The sequence below is a fragment of the Nipponia nippon genome, unplaced genomic scaffold, assembly GCF_047370975.1.
Source record: "Nipponia nippon isolate SJK-2023a ecotype South Korea unplaced genomic scaffold, ASM4737097v1 scaffold_16, whole genome shotgun sequence".
NCBI classification, from domain to species: domain Eukaryota; kingdom Metazoa; phylum Chordata; class Aves; order Pelecaniformes; family Threskiornithidae; genus Nipponia; species Nipponia nippon.
Genome location: NW_028262332.1, coordinates 12,228,713 through 12,248,806, shown reverse-complemented (window position 1 = coordinate 12,248,806; position 20,094 = coordinate 12,228,713). Strand labels below are relative to the sequence as shown.

Below are 20,094 nucleotides of genomic sequence, written 5' to 3'. Positions count from 1 at the left end.
GGTACTGGGAAAGTTACGGTTGGCCACAGAACATTCTCATTATTTGGTTCTTTTGTTCAAGAACCTGAAACTCAAAATGAGCAGCTGGAGACCAGCGATGCTTCCTTTTGCCTCCTGCGAGAAGAACTGATTTTGCAGTTTCAGGTGCTGTTTTGTTCTTCCCAGTGTCAAAATGGTTCACTATGGTAACTACAGGTTTCGGGTTATAAATTCCTGATCGGATTCTTTGGGCAAACTGGTTCAGGAGCGCTGGGGCACTAGGGACAACCAGGGACATGACGCTTTAAATGAAAACCGCGCCACGGCCTCTTTGTTGATGAAGAGCGAGGAGGGTGGACGGAGAGGGCTCGCAGCTCCCGCGGGGCCGAGGGCAGGGGACAGCGGGCAGGGACCCGCCGCGCACGTGCCGGTCGTCCTGCGCTGACGTGAAAACCCCTGTGGCTTCGGGGAAACCGCGGTGGTTCGTGTCTTATGTGGTTCATGTTAAAAATTTCCCAACAGTGATAGACTTCAGCTGCCAGGATCAGGGAGACCATGTGCATCTAGCATGAACAGCCCCCGCACGGAGCTCTGGGGCATTTTTTTATCCTTTTTCCTTTCTTTTAAATAACTACTGGGGCTCGTAACAAGCACTGTCACTCTAGCACTACTCCCCTGATTGGCTTTGCGACAACGATCTGTGGAGGAGATGGGCGCACAAACAGCAAACATTCTGCAGGCACTCAGGCAAAGAGGACTAGAGAGGCTTGGGTCGGTTTTGTTTTGGTTTTATTTTTTGATAAATTGTTGTTCAATTTCCAGAATTACTTCTCGGATATTTTTTAAACAGTATTATAAAAAGAAAACTAACCACAAAACTGTAGTAAAGCAACTCCGAGGCTGAATAAAAGCCACACACAAACACACACACACACACACACACACACACACACACAAAAACCCACCAGGAACATTTGAACTAAATCAGAAACTCTCGTCTTTGAGTCATCCTGGAGCGTCCTAATACTGCAGAGGCCTCAGCACAGTGATCTTACATATCATATATGCTCTAATAAATAGGTTCAATGAGTTGAGTTAAGGGCAGAGTTTAACTATTAACTCCAAATTTCCTCGCTCTTATGGCTGTAAGTCAATCCCTTAATGTTAGTTTAACGCAGTTTCTGGCAGTTGAATAAAATCTATGGTCAATATTACAGCCCTTCCTTCCTAAATGAAGGAAAATACACATGTGATTTACATAAGAAATGATGGGAAATGCTGTGAGTGCACGGGGGTGATAAATGCCCAAGGCCCCATCGGCCAGGAATCTGAGCCGACCATTTGACTTCAGCTGGTCGGGCCCTCATTACCGCAATCCCAAAACCAGCAGAACTGGCAAAAATACCTCCACGCAGATACAGTTCTCAGCACGGGAGCCGTTAGCAGTCGGAGAGGTTATAATACAAAGCTGTAAGATATATCTAAAATAATACCACAAAAATCAGATGACACAAAGAATTCTAATACTTTCCTTTTGTTAAGATACAGTAACTGAGAATACAATGAAATTCTTCATGTTCAGTATCTCCCATTAGATCAATTAATATTCAGAGAAAGGCTTTAACATGAAGTTTAAATAATCATAGAAGGAGAAAAAGAACCACCAATGTTCTAGAAGCTTCTCTAGACCTTTCAATCAATTTTATTTATATGCAAAACCAAGAGAAACTCAGAAAAAACAAAGCTCCTCCTGATGCTAAAGCTCTCAATTTACTGACAGGCAAATGGCTTCATGCTGCCACTTAATCTCATTTCTTGCATAATGCCCTCTAATTAGCATATCAAAGTGAATTAATACTTCTAGGGCATTAGCAATGGGAAAATCTGCTCCAGGCTTCACAATAGCAGTTAAGCAAGAGCCAAGAAATCCTCAAAAACACCACAAACCACTTTGCATTGCAAAACTGTTCAATTTATTTATCCTCTCTCTCTAAACACTTTTACCGCACACTGTTTTACTACTGTTCACCAAACAAAATGATAATTGCCAAAGTTACCAGCATCTGTAATGCCTGTTTAGAATCTTAATTTAGATTGTATACTTGAAGATCTCTAGATGCTTTCATTGACCCTATCATATACAGCAGGATATTCTGAAAAATTGTTCTTCTTCTAAAAAAAGCAATCAGGATAATAATATTAAATTCCATTTTCCGCTTACGATAAATAATTAAAAATTAAATAATATATGAACAAGCCACCTGCTGGACAATAAGGAATGAGAGATTAGCTTTGAATGTTGATGCATGACTTAAGTATAGCAAAAGGTTTTGACCTGTAAACACATGATACAAAACCACCCCCCCTTCCAAGTGATTGATTTGTAGGACGGATGATATTCAGTGATTCATATATTGTTACAAGTTCATATGACTGTGCCACATGCATTGAACTGAGCGTTAACAAAAGAATGTGAAGTAAAATACCTAAAATAGAATAAAATTCAAGTAAGTGCATCATGATTTTTACTATATGGTTTTATGCAAAACATGCTATTTTTATACAATTCTTGAAGCAATAAATACGTTATAGCTGTTACAATCAGATATCAGACCATTTCTTCTTTAAAAAATATTTTCAGAAGCTGCTTTCAATCACAGGTCACTTTGCAAAATATAAACTATAATTTATAAACAAGGACTAAAAAACCCTGAAACTTCATCGTCTTAGTGCTCCCCATCAATCTTTAAAAGCAGAAAGAGAACATTAAGGGAAAAAAAACCCAAACCAGAAAACCCCAACACTAGCACACCCACCCGAAACCCAAGAAGGGAGCTGGAGCACTAACGGAAGGCTAATAACAAAGAGTAGAAGAAAACGCCGGGGTCAGTGGGGTTTTCTACATTTCTGTTTGCAACACGAAGGGGGAAAAAAAAAATTAAGTATAACAAAATGAATTACGATGGATATTTATCCAGTACTTTGAGCCTTCCTAAAGAATGCGCATTACTGAAAAATATATAGAGTTCGAGTACCAGGCTTCATTTCCTTTCATATTTAATTCCCTGTTTACTTCCACTGTAAAGACAGCATTATGGAGGAGCTCTAATGTCCAGCTGAGAAGCACAATTCATCTGTTTGGCTGATGAACTACTCCAACTTTATAAAAGCATGAACTATAAGAGCTGACAGAAACTTTAATAATTTATATTAAATATTGATGTGAATTATTTACTCCATTCATACTTAAAGACATGAATTGCCTACCAGAGAAAAGCAAATGTGACAAAAGGTCAACATGATGGTGAAAAAAGGCAGGCTGTGTCAGGCATGTGTTATCTGAACCATGCTGATCACCTTGATAAGCGAATAGCATTAAACATGACTGCTGAGAAAACAAACAAAGCATTCTTCTCAGGGTGTCAATTCATGGACTACAAACAGCTACGTCTAATTCTGCCAATGATACCAGGACGGGAAAACTCCACTCGGGGCTCCGCTGATTTGGACGCGCTGCTACACAGATTCAGTATTCATTCCTGCTATTCATAAAAATATTCATCGAACCATCATATATGCACGATGTGCAAGGAATTGAAAAACAGTCTAAAAATTGAGGACAGATACAAACCGGACTCTCTCGCGCTCTACTATATGATTATTAATATAGCCTTCATAGGTATCTAAATATTGCGTTACATTTGTAACAATTTAGTATGTCTAATTCTGCTTATATTTGTCTACGGTAGACTGCAAATATCATTATATTAATGTTTCACACAAATCAATATTTAAATTGAAAAAAGACAGCATAATATCCATATCATCCAAGTTTTCCATTGAAAGCTGCAGGAATAGAGCTTGATAAATGTGTTAAATCCTGTAAAAAAAAAAAAAAAAGAGGACTCTCTTGCATTCACTACGTGCTATTATAATAATTTATCTCTGAATGCAAAAATTCCTTAACTTAAAACAAGCATCCTAAAATACACCACACAGTGACTCATATAATTTAGTATTTTCAGATAAGCAAGCAAATGTGTCAAATTCAAAAATAAAATGAAGGACATGAAAAATAGCTATAAAATAAAATAAATTCCTGCTCCTAGTTAAATTAGTATTGACAAGTAGATCCAAATTTATCCTCTGCGGGGGGGAGGGGGGAGATCTGGAAACACTGATCCTGGTAATCAACATGAAGATTGTTATTTAAATATAGCAAGGAGCACTAACAACGGTAAGGTCTAAAGGTACGGTGTAGTTACAGGTTCTGTAAGACAAAGTACCACGAATTTCTCTAATGAAAATAATCACCAAAGCCGCCTGTTTTCTTAACCAGAGAAGTACCCTGTTAGAAATCCACTAAAGAAATAGAATTTTGATAATGAATGTCTTTGAAACAGATGACCAAATGACAATCAAGATACTTTATTCAGTTTATTTTTTCCTAGTAGGACATTTATGAAGAAAAGCAATGTCATTGCCATAAGGGCAGTGTAAATGACCTAACATTCTACTGCACGTCATCATTTGTAATACATTTGCTGACAATTAAAAAAAAAAAAAACCAACAACATTCAAAAGTATCACCAACGGTTCAGTGAAAAATCTTGGGATACTGAAGCATGAGAAAGGAAACAAAAGCGAAACACTTTGAACTGAAGAAAAGATGTACGCGCATAAATACACAATGCTTACTTCCTTAGGTAGTCGGGGTAAATCAAAAATACATATGTAGCAGCTTGAAAAAAACACCAGGACTGCACATAGATATTTTAAATAGCTAAACCGAGTAACAGTAACATCACAGCTGATATTTAGAAAATAGCTAACATACATACACACATACATACACATAGATATGTATGTATGCTATCAGTGCCATTTCATTGTTCCATTTGAATCCTTTAATGTTCCAACAGGACTGCTAGGATTGCGTATTATTATATGTTATTGTCAGTTGTTGGCACTAAGTGATAGTTTACAAACACTGAAAAGTTGAAATTTGTGTAATGCAAGGGAAGAGTCCTCTGATTCGATTTCTACCTAACCACAGTGAAGAAAGGGGTTAACATGTTCAAATTCTGCTAGCAGACAAGGCAAAAAGCAAGTCCTTCTCAAACGAGTTACCGACCAGGCGGTTTACAGATTTTGCAGCATATTGACAAGGGGCGTTCCTAAAAGAGTTGGGCCATTTTCATCAATAAGGAGCGCTGCAGCAAGTAAGGGCACGATACAGCCCTTTAATCATCGGAATGGCATTGTATGGGTATTTACAGTTGTAGCAATAAAAAGAAAGGTTTTAGCTTACATGGCGAACAACAAGAAATTAACCCCGTGGTTAACATCACTATTTGCCCGGTTTTCATATCTTCCCCCCCCCTCCCCCCCCTTAAAACAAAACTCTGCACAAGGGGAGAACGTTCTTAATGAACATTTTCCTCCTCTCTCTTTAGACATAAAAAATAGTTCAACCAGCCCAACCAGCCAAGCAGGCCTTTCTCTTCCCCTGCGGACACCTCCTGCAGTCGAGAAGTTCATTAAGTTTTATGATCTTCCCAAGTCAGTCCTGCTTATAAGCCTCACAAAGGCCACAAATCTGGCAAACCATCATGTATGCCATTAGGCTTTACTAGTAAATGAATGCTATTTAGGGTTTGTGGTGACAGTAAATTAGGGTTTGGTTGGCAGCTATCATTGTTTCTGTTGGACTTAGAGAAATAAATAAATAAAGGTATACACGTACGCACATACGCACATGCATTCAGACATCTTTATAAACCTGTGTTCCTATCCATACGAACGATTTTTAAAGACAAAAAACCAAACCATCCATCAACACAATCCAGGACCTAATAGTATGTCGTTCCATTGGGAAATAACTGCAATTCCCTAACCATTTTAAGACTGTAAGAATTAATATATTTTCATTTCTATCTCCATGAGAATAACCAGTACCTCAGGTATAGCAACATCCTAATGGAGGCTTAATCAAATTACAAATCTGAAGGATTTTCAGTCGGTAAAAAAGAGCTATTAAAAAAAACAAAGGCGCAGATCAGTTTTTGATTCCTACTGGTAGGCGCATCAGGAGACAGACTGTGACACAGGTATGCAACAGATGTGAGAGCGCGTTAGGAACGCAACTTTAACACTTCCAAGCGACGCCTCAGAGAACGGGTAAAAGACAGCAAAATAGAGTCCGTGGGCTCTCACTTGCTTATCTTCATATTTTATTGGAGGGGCTTCAGTAGAACTTTGGGTATCATTTTTCTTTGAACTAATTAAAGAAATAAGTGGCAGTTTCTTTATGAAAACCATGCTACCTTGTGGTTGCCTCTAAGAATGCACATATCTATTAATACCTGGAAAGCTCTTACATGTATTATGCAGCACTTTTTAAAATGTTAAAATGTTAAAAAAGAAACGTCAAGGCTAAATTCAGTAAGCTCAGTGATTTGCTTTGTACATGGTAAATACCTCGGGGGGGGGGGGGGGCGGGGGGGGGGGAATCTTCAGCTCCTAACCCTAAGCGAGACAGAGAGAGAGGCTTTGAAAATGTGATGCATTCATTAACCCTTGCGGGAAAGGGATAGAGTTGCTCTACCTAAACTGAGGATTCCTCTACGTGTTCTCTCATGACCAGTCTCACAAAGTCCTCGCTGACTGTACTGCAAACTACTAAAATATAAAAAAATACATAATTCAATATAAAAATGACTTAAATATTGCATTACTTATTTCAGAACAGACATGACTGCAATTACGCTTTATGTATAGGCTACAGCCTCCCTCCTCACCTCTCGTCCTTCCCTCAGAAGAAGGTAGCGATAAAGCCATCACGGCAATTCCCACTGCCAACACCAAGGCAAACTTTGGTTCTGATTAAAAAGAACTAAATACCGGCGCGTGACCCAGTTGCGGGCAGATTTACGTACTGGGACCACAAGACAATGCAGAGTACCGGGACACACACACACACACGACACCTCTGCTTTAATTGCGTCTCAGACCGTTCACCCTTCCAGTTCAGAACTGAGCCGTTTCCGACGAAAACAGCCTACAGAAAATATGCTAGAATTTATTTTCACGTTTTCTTTGCTTTAGGACGCTAGCTAAAGCCTACACGGACTCAACTGGGAGACCCCGAGTGAAGGTCCCCCTCCGGGAACAGTTTTTGGTGGGGGTGTGGATTCATCTCCATCAATCACCCGGTGCATTAATCCTGTCCCTCCTGTGCTGCCGGGGCTGGCAGGATCTTGCCTTTGGGCAGGCGGACGCCTTCACTCTTTGTTGGTTCTCAGCGATTTCACAAAAGGGAGAACTTGCAAACTTGGCTCGACTACTTGCAGCACAAAGGCAGGATCCCAACTTACAAGTTACCACTGAAACACCCCGAAACGTTTCAGACCACGAAGTCTCGTCAGGTTCCCTCTCACCTCCGAGACGGCGCTGGCCTCACCGAACACCCTCTGCCAGTAATCCCCGCTGCTGAAAGGACTTGGGTTTTTCTTCGCAGCTCACCTCTGACATGTGGTTGACTATACTTTCCTTTCAAAACAGTGAGGCTAAGCCCTCTGCAAATAAAGCGATCACAGGACCTACGCCTGCCTCCGTAATTGAAATCTGCTTCCCGCAAAATGTCTGAACGTCGGGGGCAGGTTGCTTGGCTGGCTCCGGAGCAGGACAGGCAAAAAGTTTAGGGAAAGGCAGAAAACAAACGCGAGGCAAAGAAGGACGGAAAGGGGTTACGAGCCGATCGAGGCAAATCGTAGGCAGGTGGGGAGGGAGGGCAGAAGGGGGATCGTTCCCCTTATCCCGGGTAATATAACGCAATATAAAGCAGAATCAATCTTAATATTCACAACACAGTCAATACCCTAGTGCTTAGCTGTCAGCAGAAACTGAAGTGGATCCCCGGTAGCGAAGAAACCCTTGGACATAAAGCACCATAATTCACTGAGAACTGTGCACTTTTAGGCTTCTCAGCTGAGATTTGCAATGATTTCACGTTTGTTGTTTTCGTCTGTAGTCTTTATTTTTTCAGTGTGCAATTAAGGGCAGAGTGATGGAGTATCAAATCTAGCTAAAAGGCCAGCCAATGCATGCATTTATTTTTAAAGCCAGATCATAATAAATGTTCTTATTCTCGTAATACAAAGCGGAACACTTTGCAAATTTTCTTCTTTAAAAAAAAAACCACACCTCTGTAAATTCAGTGATGTGAAAAAATTGCAAAAAAAACCCTAAAATGCCTCTAAAAAAAACGCAGCGTTTACTAGTGTCGCACTAATGTAGGGGAAAAAAAATATTTTTTTGTACTTTGGAGGTGAAAATTTTTGGCATTTCATCGCCCAAGAGCAACTCGAGCGTCGCTGCGCTCCAGACAGATCTGGGGTCAAAGCATCCATCGCTGCCGTTCCTCGGGGTCCCTGGAAGCCGCCTTCCCCTGCTCGCTGACAGGGGCTCAGCTCTGCTCTCCCCACACCTGGGCAGCGCGCACCCTCGGAAAGTTTATGGTCCCTGCTGCGTGCTACGCATCCCGGGGAGGAAAAAAATGAGGTAACGCAGATCTGACAAGTATTTTGCAAAGTGTCCTGGCGGTTAAAAAAGGCAGCCCGGGCGCTGGCGGGGCACCCCCGGAGCTGTGAGGAGAGCGGCGGGGGATTCGCCGCCGCGCCATTTCACAGAGAGGCGGCCTGCGCGGGCCGGGCCGGGCCGGCGGAGCTCCCGCAGCTCGGCGGGGCGGGACCCCAGCGGGCAGCGCGGCCGGCGGTAACCCGCCAGCCCGCTCCGGCGGCGTGAGGGGCGGCGGAGGGACGGCGCCGTCCCCGCCGGCGGGCAGCGGCGTGTGGAAAAGGAAGGAGGGATCAAGATGGCTGCGGCGGCGGCGGCGCGGGCGGCCCTTACCTGTTTTCTCCTTGATCTCGCAGAGGACACTGAACAAGGCGGGTTTCATCCTGTGGCAGTTCAGTGCGTGTTTCCTGAAAGAGAGGAGAGTACAAGCGGTTAACGCCGTGTTTTAGCAACATGGCGCCTTCTACGAGAAGGATCCCCGTCTCCTCGTAGCCCCCCTTCCCTCCCCGCTAGCCCCGCGGCCCGGCGCCGGGAGCCACCGAACGGTGGCTCCCGGCGCCGGGCCGCGGGGCTAGCGGGGAGGGGGGGCCGCGGGGCCGGCTACCGTCTTTTTTTTTTTCGCCCTCATTCCCTCTGACTTTTATACCGAATTATCTTTGTGCAAATGCCGCCCGACCGAGGGGTATAAATCACCCCCGCCCCCCTTGTCCCCGGTACGATCCGTCCTGCGATATTACAACTGATTTATTAAGGAGACTGGAGCGGGGGGGGGACGGGGACTTCCAGAGTTAACATTGTTTTTGTATTTACTGTGATTTAAAACAGCCAGGATTGGGTCGTGTCCCCGTCCCCCCCGTTCCCCCCCCCCCCCCCCTCCGCCTTTGCAGCAATATCTTGTCAGGTTTGTAATTCATCTGCCGCCGCTTCGGGGGCAGGGAGGCAAGAAAAGGAAAGAAAGGGAAAAAGTTGCACTCCTAGGGAGAGCGCGGAGCCGCCCGACGGACGGACGGACGGACGGACGGACGGACGGACAGCGGCTCGGAGGCCGGGTCCGCCGGACAGTGTCCAGCGGGGACGGGCAGGGATGAGCCACAGCCACCCGCGCACCGCAGCGACGGCGTAAGCGTCGCATACTTATGTATTTATTATATAGATCTATTTTTAGAGAAAAAAAAAAAAATCATTAAATAGCAACTTTGGCTCTGCCTCGGCTGCTTGCAATTTCTCCTACGGCACCAAGAAGTTGCTCTAATTGTGAGACTCCGGGTCTCCGCAGAGGAGCAGGAAGGAGAGAAACAAAAACCACACACACACACAAAAAAAAAAAAAAAAAAGAAAAAGAAAAAAAAAAAAAAAAGAAAAAGACAAGGTTTAATTAGACGAAACCAACTTTGCTTGTGCCTCATCCAGGCTTTGGTCAGTGATGGTCATGATCTGATGGAGGATGTCGCCGATGTCCTGCTTCCTGCCGTCGCCGTCTGCCCCTTCGTGTCCGTGGGGAGGAGGCAGGGCCATGCCCCCCTGCACCGAGTGCCCGGCCAGGTTGACGCCGGCCAGCGTCTGCAGCATCCTGGACTGGTCGTCCATGCTCCGGCCGCGGCCCGGGCCGCGCTGCCGGCGGGGGAGCGCGGGGCGGGGAGCGGGGCGCCGGCAGCGCCTGGCTCCGCGGGCAGTCTCAGTTCCCGGCGCCCGGCTCCGCTCCTGCACGCACACGCCAAAAAAAGGGAGAAAAAAGAAAAAGCAGCAGCCGAACAAAACAACGACAACAACGAAAAAAATCAGTATTTGTGTTTGACCGGATCTCAGCTGTTTATTCCACTCTCTTCTCCTTCCCAGTGCAGTAAATCACTCTCTTCTCTAGTTACGATCTTCTTTCATCATCATCATATTTGTGGCTCGGGTGAATGAGTTGGTGAGGTTTCTTTGCAGCTTTCTTTTCCTGGTACAATCTTCCTCCAAAGCTTTTTTATTTTTTTAAATTTTTTTTTCCTTTTTTATTTTTATTGTTGCTTTTTATGTCTTTCCCCACTTGTCCAAAAATCTTCTTTGCAAAAAGGCAAAATTAAAAAAAAAAAAACCCAAACAAAATCAAAAAAACTCGCTTTCAAATCCTCAAGAAGTTAGGAGGGTGGCAAACAGCAAAAACCACAACAAACCAGGCGAACACCCCCACCCCCAAATTGCAACATAAAAAAAGCCAAGAAAACACAATCAGAGAGGGGAAAAAAAAAAAATTAATCGCCCGCCCCCCCCAAAAATAACAAATGATCCCAAGTCTGTGCAACGGGGGTAAAGCAGCAGCAATCAAAAGTTTGAACTTGTGCAAAGAAAAGAGCGGAAATAACGGGGAAAGAACTGTAAAAAAATTAATTACACACTCTCTGCAAAGCAATGTGCAAAAATATCGGCCCGCCGGAATTTATGAGCCCCGCCGCCCGGCGCCCGTGTGTGCTTTATGTTGTTTGATGGCCGCTGGGGTGAGGGATTGACAGCCTGCCAACGCCACTCACTCACCGCAGACGTGTCAGCCTGTGAGGAGGAGAGCGGCCGCGGCGAGAGGGACGCGGAGCCCGCCGCGCCCCGCCCCGCCCCGCCCCTCCCGCGGGACGCCGCGCCGCCCCGCCCCGCGCCCCGCCCCGCCCCGGCCCTCCCCGCCGGGCGGGGCCGCCGACGCCCCCGCCCCCGCCCGGGGCCGCCCGCCTCGCGGGTCCGGCTGCGCGGGGTCGGCCTCCCGCCGGGCCGAGCGGCGGCGGCGGCGGCGGCGGCGGCGGCGGCGGCGGCGGCGGCGGCGGCGCTGCCCGGGGCGGGGGGAGGGGGGGCGGTGGCCTCGGCCGGGAGCGGCGGGCGCGGCGGCCAATCGCAGCGCGCGGGCGGGCGCCGGCGGCGGCGCTGGCCACTCAGCGCGCGCGGGGCGGTGCCGCGCCCGCCTGCCCCCGGGCAGGCCCCGCCCCCCGGCTGAGAAACTTCTGATTGGGCTGTTCGAACAGTCACGTGGCCGGGGCGACCGCCGCTCCGGCCACGCCCCTTCCGTTGCTATGGTAACCCCCGGGCTGAGGCCTCGCGTTTCCCTCAGCGCCGCCGCCGCGCTGCCGGGCGGGCGGCGTGGCCGGGCGGTCTGGTCGCCCCGCCGGCCCAGGAGCAGCCCCCGGGGCCGGGTGCCGGCGGGAGGCTGGCCTCGCCCCGGGCCGGGAGCTTCGGCCGTGCGGTGGGGACGGGGCGCGGGATGGAGAGGCCCCGGGCCCGGGCGGAGGGGGTCCGGCCGTTGCCGGCCGTGCCCTGCGCCTCTTCCGCGCGGAGCAGCCCTGTCAGGGGGCGGGAGCCTTCACTGCGATCCGCTGGGAGGGAAGCCGTGCTCCGAGGGCGCGCTCCGGCCGCCCGCCCGGTGGTTCAGCTCTTTTGGCGTCCGTGCGCAGGCTGCCGAAAACGGGAAGAGAAAAAAAATGTACATCAAGAGTAATTAAGACTTCATTCTGTAAAGGGGTCATCTTTAGGTCATTGCCCCCTCCTTCCCCCCCAAATTGTTCTTATGCAGAGCACCTGCAAATACATAAGGGAAGTTACTTTACTGCTGATCAATTTTCTTCACGTTTTGAGTAGTGTGTAACAAAACTATTGCTACAGAGACCCCTCAAGGAAGGGAAAACCACCTGTGGCACGGCGATAAAGAGCCACAGTAGCAATTAAAATGATATTTAATTTGTTGTATGTACTTTGTCTGTGATGGACAGTTTCAGTTGAAAGACGTCGTGTCCAAACTAAAATCTCATCCTCGTCTCTGACATTTCGTGGATGTACGGCTGACAACTCCGACGCGGCGTGGCTAAAACAGAGCTCTTCATCTTTCTCCTTGGCTTCCGCTTGCCTCTGCTCTCAATCACGGTTGACATCACCATCATCGTACCTTCACTCAGGACTGTAACTTGGATGTCATCTGTTTGATTTGGGACCCGTAACCACGTCTCACAGGGGTTACTTTTAGTGCTGTGGATTACTGCTGGTTAACATAACTACGCCGTTACTGTCCCTCCAAGCAATTAGCATGTTCATTTAAATTCTAATTGTCTTCCATCTTGATTACTGTACCATTTTCTGGTCTGAGCAAACATGTTCGTAGTCAGCTTTATTAAGAACACCACTTCAAAGATCTTTTTTATTACTGTTATTTTGGCTATTTCACAGATCAGTTTGCATTTGTCCCCCGAGGGCGAGGTTTCCCAGGCGAGATGAGCAGTTCCGATGGCATCAGGAGCTACCGATGGCGCTCCCACGCTTCCCTCCCCGTGCCAGCTCTGGTTCTCCTCTCACCCCGTGGCGACCTGGTTCACCTCACCAAATCAGCAGAAAGCTGCTCTTCTGGGTTACTTTTTCTGCTGGTTTATCAGGCTGAGCCAAGTAATTCCAGCGTGAGAGGGCTGCTGGAGAACGGCTCTCTGCTGCGCCTCCTGTTATGGCCTCCCGCTACCCCCGATCTGCCGTTTGCTAGAGCAGCTCCGGCCCTGCCTTCGCTCGGCCACCGGCGCTGGCCGTTGGTATCTGCTCTTTACACTACCAAACGCGCTCTCCGCGCAGGTGCCCCCGGCGGCATGCTGCGCAGGGCTCTTCGCTGTCCTGTAACGGCTGCTTTTTGTTGATGTTTGCTGAGGGATTAACCAATATCGTTATCGCTCTCTACAACACCTGACAGGAGGCTGGAGCCGGGGGGGGGTCGGTCTCTTCTCCCCAGGAACAAGCGATGGGACGAGAGGGACCGGCCTCAAGCTGCGCCAGGGCAGGTTTGGGTTGGGTATTAGGAAAAACTTCTTCCCCCAAAGGGCTGTCAGGCCCTGGCCCAGGCTGCCCAGGGCAGGGGCTGAGTCCCCATCCCTGGGGGGATTTAAAAGCCGGGGAGATGTGGTGCTGAGGGACATGGGTTAGCGGTGGGCTTGGCTGTGCTGGGTTACAGTTGGACTCGATGATCTTAAGGGTCTTTTCCAACCTGAACGATTCTGTGATTGTATGATCGCCCCGTTATTCCGCAGGGACCGCGGAGGCAGACTGCGTCAGCAAGTCTGGAAGGGGACGACACACACGCAGGGCCAAGAGGCCACGGACGCCCGAAGGAGACCGAGCCCTGGCGGTGCCCGGTGCCGCCTGCGGTCGCGGGTGCGCGGAGGCTGGGGGCGGCCGGGCGGCGGGGGCGGCCGCGCTGCCCTGCTCGGGGCGGGCGGCGCCGGGAGGCGAAACCTGGGTGAGGCGGAGCGCGGCCGGACCCCGCGGCCGCTCCTCGCCGCTCCGGGCGCTGCCGGCGGGGTTCGTTACCTTTGCCTAAAGGCGCCCCGTCCGTCCCGTGCGCGGGGCGGGGGCCGGGTGTAAAACCAGGACACAAAGACAAACGGCAGGGTCTCGCGCAGGAGCGGCCGAGCGGGTCTGCACGCGCACCGCTGCGCGGGCGGAGGCACCCGGTTCTTTATTCGCCGTGAGCAGCGCGGCGGAGGCGCAACCGCCACTCTGCTTCACTAAAAACTCACCGAGGTGCCCGCAGAGCCGCTACCGGCCTCTCCCCTCCCGCAGGGTCTGCTGCTAACGGCGCAACCCCGGCGGCACCGCACGGCACCGCACGGCCCCGGCCGCCTGCCCTCCCCTCCCCTCCCCTCCCCTCCCCGCCCCGCGCCGGCGCCGGTGCCGGGGCCAGGGCCCCGCCGGCAGCGCCGCCGCTCCGGGCCCGCCGCGCCCCCCGCGCATGCGCATGGCCGTGCCGCCGTGGCGTCACTTCCGGGGGCGGTGCTTCCGGGTCGCGGCGCGGCCCAGCGCTCCCCGTTCGGCGGCGTCCTCCGGCCCCGGAAGCGGCGGCCCCGGCCCGCCGGCGGGGGAGGCGGCGGCGCCCGGCCCGGCCCCGCGGAGCGGCGCGGCGGCGAAGCCCGTAAGTGCGGAGGCGTGCGGGGTCCGCGCCCCGGCGGGTGTCGCCGAGGGGCGGCGCGGGGCCCGGCTGCGGGGCGCCCGCCCGGTACCGGCCGGCAGCGCGGCCGGCGGCTCTGCTGGGGCCTCCCGCTGGGCGACCGCGGCGGCGCCGCTCCGTGCTGTACCCCCTCGCTTATTGCTTCCCACAACAGCCCGGGTAAACGCGCGGGGCGAGGCGTCAGCCCCCGCAGCGTCCCGGGGCTCAAAGGAGCCGAGGCTTCCCCGCCGCCAGCCCGGCCCGCTGCCGCGGGGGCTGCGGCCGCCGCTCTCCCGAGGAGCGCGGCGGGAGCCGCGTCCCGGCGCGGTCGGGTGCGCTGCAGCCCTCGGCTGCGGCCGGGGCGGCCCGGAGCGGCGCCGGCGGGGAGGCGCGGGGCCGAACGCGCATCCGGAGGCCGGGAGCGGGGCGGTGCGGGCGTCCCGGGGGCTGCGCTGGGAACGCCGCGGCCGCGCTCGGGGGCCGGCGGCTGCGGGCTCTCCGGGCCCGGCGCCGCCGCTCGCCCGCATCGCTGGTCCCGCACTTGGTGACTTCGTCCCCGGCCGCTCTGCAGCCTGCGGGTTCTGGCGGCGGCTGCCCGGGCTCGGCGCGATGGGCGCTTCGAGCGGGGCTGTCCTCTGGCCTCCGGGTGTGCGCGGCGGGAGGTGCTCGGCGCCGGCATCCTCCCCGCCGGAGCTCCCTGGCCTGCCGCTCTTCCAGGAGGGACCAGGACGAGACTTGATTTCCGTGTCAGTGGAAGGATAGCGGTCGTCTAAATGAGAAATGCTGGGGCCAAGCTCTAGCTTTCTAGATTTTCTGAGTATGTTCTACGTGATTTTAGGTTTCAGGGGATTATCCGGTAGATGCGAGGTTGGGAATTAAACTCTCTCAGTTATTTTTTCAGATTCAGAGCAAATCTGTTCACGGACACTTTTTTGGGTTAGACTAAAAAAAATTGAGATCATTGTCTACATATAGACTTGTACAGAAATAACTGAAGTGGTGAATCAGAACCAATTTAGTACATTTCTTTCTCAGTCCTGTTTCAGGTCTTTCTGATTACACCCCTTCAGCATCCGTTTATTGGTTTAACTGTTTCACCCAGTTGCAACAAATAACGAATGTGTCTAACAGCGGAGTTCTGACGTAGATTTCCCTTTTGATCAGCAAAGGCCTCGGCAGGTGAAGCAGCTTGGCAGAACAGTCTGTCTTGTGCGCTCTGTAGGACAAATTTTCCCAAACTCCCCAGGTTGTCAGCACGAGAAACAGACCCCTGTACTGAAAGGCGAGTTATCTTAACAAATGGGACAGCAAATAAAGCGGATGCGAGTCGCACCCCCCGCCAGCAGCGCAGCCCGGCGTAGGACCAGCAGGTCGCCCGTGCGGCAGCTCTCTTTGACCCTGCGCTTCCGAGAGAACGGGTGGCACTGGCTGAGCTCGGGCTTTCTTCTGTTCTTCCCTTTTGACCCCGGGGAGGGACAGGCTGGGAGCTTTGGGGCGCGGAAGCAGAAATGCAGCGGCGCTGGCCCTGGCAGCACACAAAATGCTATTGCGGGGGCACCGGTACCACAGACTGGTGGTATCACTGGCATCCCGGTGGTTCGTGGGTGCAATGCTGCCTCGTGCTTGAGGTGGGCCTTGCAGCGAGTTCGCTGCCTTAGCTTTTGTTAGCAGCAGTTCTCCATTTGTCAGAAGTGACCAAGTGAGGGCTTTTCTGTTGGACAGTACCTCTACCAAAGACCCCAGGATGTGCTTTAATATTAATTGTGTGTGTGTCTGCTGAGAAGCTTTATTAAACCGTGATATCTAGCTACTCGTTGTCTATAAGCTCAGTTTCTTCTACAAGACAGCACAAGGGTAATCCCTACCTTGTTTCCTTATTGCTCAAGAAGTATTGTATCTAAATCAGTTATTCTGAAAGCAAAACAAAGCTCCTTGATTATGTTTTGTGTGCTCTTGAAGGAGACAGACCAAAAATCTGTCAAGACAAAAATTAAAAGCCAGAGGAAAGGGAGATTAATCTGTTGTTAAAGAAATGTGAATCTGTCCGGTTGCATTTGACGTAGAGTCCCAAAGGGGCTTGAAGTCTCAGGAGTTTTTTAAGTAGGTATTATCCTCATGAGCATTTGTGAAGTCAGAAGCAGCTTGCACCCTGTTAGATTATAAAAAAATAAGATTGTGATCATCCTTTTTATGCAACAAAAATATTTTCATGCAATCAGAAGTGGAATGGCAACAAACTGGAAAAAATGACAAACACAAAACTGTTTGTTTTGGTATATTCTTCTGTTTAATACACAAATGCTGGATGAACCCAACTGCATCTCAGCGTCGAGGACCAGCGCACGTTTGTGGCGCTTTTGCAGCGCTGCGCGGAGGCTGTTGGGAAGGTCCCGTGGGCTCGCCCGCGCTCCGGCACGTCTCCCGGAGGCGTCCTGCGTCCACCCAGAGCGAGCTCTTTAAGGCTGTGGGCCTTCATGGGATTAAAACACCTTTCAGTCAAGTTTGGCTCCAGCACAGCCAGGCAGGCTTTACGAAGCAGCCGTGCGGGTGAAATACAGGCAATTTATGAATAATGCCGTACTTCCATGCTCACTTGCTAATTGTGGTATAGGCGTAACTAGTGAGCCTTGCTCAGGAAAACACAAGCAACGTGGCATCTATCTCAATATTATATTATATAGGCAAAAAAAGGTAAAATGTTGAAGCTTTCTGGTTTGTTGGGGTTTTTTTGGGTTTTTTTTGTTTTTTTAAGATTGAGGTTTGTATAGGTGTTTGTAAAATTTATGGTGTTTTTTTAGGCTCTTGAATACCACAATGAGAAGTTCTAGTCTAATATTTGAGCAGTCCGAGCCTACGCTTTTATCCTCCTCTTTGCAAGTAGGTATTTTATTTGTCCATCTTAGGAACGTTAAAGCTTAGCGAATTGTCTTTAAAGTATTTTAGGCATATGAGTGAAAAATCGTGGTTCCTTGTAAAAGTGCAGTGCCATTGTTGAAAGTACTCTTTTCTGGCTCTCTGTGCAAGCCAAAGTACAGTCGGCTTCACCTGCTCGCGGACAGTGGCTGCTCTTCCCCCTGTCTGGAAAAGAGTGTTCATCAGGACTAAAAATAAAATGGGACTTGTAATGTGTTATTTAAAAGGTACTATGGTTTTGTTTTGTTACTTTAAAATTGGCAGTTAAGCCTTAACAATGAACTCAAATACTCGTATTTTTTTCTGGACAGTAAATTCTCCTGAACACATGCTGTGAAATCAGGTAGTAGGGATTCCCGTGCGGTGGGTCATCGCAGTACGACACTGCAGATGTAACGTGCGTGTCAGGTAGCGCTTGCTAGCCGGTATGAAAAAATAAGCATAATCATAGACATTAAAAATTAAGCAAAGTGTTTGCACATATTTAGATTAGGCAAAAACCAGGCAAGATGCCGCTTTTCTAAACTGCTTCTATCCAAACCATTCAGTACAGTATCAGAATGAAAAATGACAACACTTTGTCATCTGTTCAAATTGATATTGCACTCTTTGCAGTGACAGCTGAAAAGGCCCACAGGTGCCATATAAAGAGGTGACCATGTTGTCATATTTCATTTAGGCATCCCTCTGCAAAGCCATAATTACCTAATTAGGTTGTTAATTAGGAGATTAGCATTTCACTATATTGATAGAATGCTCTTTGCAGGCATGAGTCTAGATACAGATTTGTCTGCCCTAATTTATAATCTCTGCATTTTTTTATACTTATTTATTTGCTTAAAATCTTGATGCAAGATAGCTCAGGTTAGCTGAGAATCAACTTGTTTACCATTAAGTGAAGATTTGACAAGATCAGGAAACAAAGAGAGGAGAGCATACAGTTTCCATACATACTGCAGTATTCTCTCCCTGCTTCCCTAAAGCTCGATAATTAAAATATCGGCGTTGGTATAATTTGCATCCTGATTAGTATGACAACAAAAATGCAGCCAAATTGCAAGCAGTTTATAAACATAGAAATACATAGCTAGTGCCAGATTGATTTACAGGTTTGAAAACTAACAAATAATTTGTTGGAAGTTGTGGGTAATGTAGTGTTTTCTCATCGTGACTTTCAAATTCCACTTTCACTTGTGGAAGGGCGCCTCTTTAAATGACTTTAAATGATTATTTGCTTTTTAATGATAGGACCCAAAGCATGAGTGACAGCTTCTCTAGATAAGTATTCATTCTTAAATGCACTTGAGCTTTTGTTGAAACATAGACTTGAATTTTCATATATTGCAGTTCACTTTCCTTTATCCTGCGTGCACAGGAGTCTGTCTGGCATTCGAGGGGTTTGATTATTTGTACTGCTGCAAATGTAGATAACCAGAACCATCTCTTTTGCAATTGCAGACAGAAGTTAACTGTGAAATTATTTCATAAACCTGAATCATAAATTTTGAAGTATGTTCGCACCGTCCTATTCCAGCTTATATGATGTGGGGGAGGAAAAAAAATCACTTTTTTATTCTAATCTGCCCATTTTCTTCATTAGTTTTTAAGATCGCTTTGAAGAGCTGCAGTCAGAGAGGTGTTTAGGTCTGGTGACTATGGGAGCCCTTGAGCAGTAAGATGACCTGTAATGTTATATAGTTCTTCCAGCCTGCTGTGTTTTGACGTTATTAGTAATTGGTTTAGGTCCAGGTTGTACCTTCCAGAAGTTGCATCTTTGTTTGGAATACTTTTGTTTACCTTGAATAGGGCTTTAATTGTTTATTACTTCCTTAAGGAAGACAGTCAATTTAAACATATTTTCTTCTAAAAAAAAAAATAAAAAGCTACAGCTTTGCAGAATAGGAGAGAGAAAATTTTTTTTCCTGCTTCTCACTTTTTACTTTTTTAATTTAGAGAGCAAAATAACCTTGCAGGAATTGGCTTAAGAGTTTTGTGGAGAATTTACAGCTGCTTTTAGCCGTTTGCACTGAAGGATTCTTAAAATTCTTCCATTAAAATTGGTAGAATTCCAAGGTTGTATCTCTTTCCTGTAGCAAAACATTTTTAGTAGCTTACAGCTTTCTCCGATTTTTATCATTTATTCTAGCTTATTTAGAGGTCTACGAGCAAATTTCCGTGTGTCCTATGCGTGATATAGTTTGAAGCATGAAAGGCATAAATATCAACATTTTCTGAGAGGAAAATATTTCTTGTATTTGACCACTTGTAGCATGTCATGAAAAGGTGGCGTTAGCTTGCAATTTTAGGAACAGTTGTCCTTAAGTGGAAGATGAGCCAGGGGTCACCAGCCTGTGGCCGGCGGAGCTGTAGGTTTTTAGCCTGACGTCTGTAAACTCCTTACAGGGACTGGTGCGGTGCACGGAAACGTGCCTGTTGTCATGAGTTTCGCTTTACCAAAAAAGAAAATGTTCGAGGAGCCTGCGGGCGAGACGGGGGAGCAGAGCCGGGGCTGGGCTGCAGTGGAAGGGGGGCTCGGGGGCCCTGCCCCGCTGCCGGCAGGCGCGACCGTGAAACGTGGCCGGCCTCGGCTGCCGGCCTGTGGCGTAGTGACCAGCCCCCTCGCCAGGCGGTAATAGGGAGGGATTTCCTCAAATTCAACCATGTATATTGAACACAAATCAGAAAATTCAATCCAAAATAACTGCATTTTC

The 20,094-nt window shown here is 48.7% G+C and overlaps 2 protein-coding genes across 12 annotated transcripts in view; one reads left to right on the top strand and one right to left on the bottom strand.

The window, feature by feature from the left end:
* The window catches only part of PBX3 (PBX homeobox 3), a 115,648-nt gene extending 104,504 nt beyond the window's left edge, over positions 1 to 11,144 (bottom strand). For 2 of the 5 annotated variants that reach the window (XM_087752918.1, XM_087752922.1), the window contains exons 1-2: positions 9,947 to 11,144; positions 8,890 to 8,963 (exon numbers count right to left, since the gene is read on the bottom strand). In XM_087752918.1, coding sequence (XP_087609044.1) covers positions 8,890 to 8,963; positions 9,947 to 10,143 — 271 coding nt within the window. In that variant the 5' untranslated portion in view covers positions 10,144 to 11,144. Of the gene's footprint in view, positions 1 to 8,889; positions 8,964 to 9,202; positions 9,222 to 9,946 lie in introns of those variants that run through there. The other 3 variants (XM_087752920.1, XM_087752919.1, XM_087752921.1) reach the window with 3 other exon arrangements.
* A 3,182-nt stretch (positions 11,145 to 14,326) lies between these two features.
* The window catches only part of MAPKAP1 (MAPK associated protein 1), a 107,605-nt gene continuing 101,837 nt past the window's right edge, over positions 14,327 to 20,094 (top strand). For all 7 annotated transcript variants that reach the window (XR_015703784.1, XM_087753375.1, XM_087753376.1 and 4 more), the window contains exon 1: positions 14,327 to 14,455. The gene's annotated coding sequence lies outside the window, so the exon portion shown is untranslated. The remainder of the gene's footprint in view (positions 14,456 to 20,094) is intronic.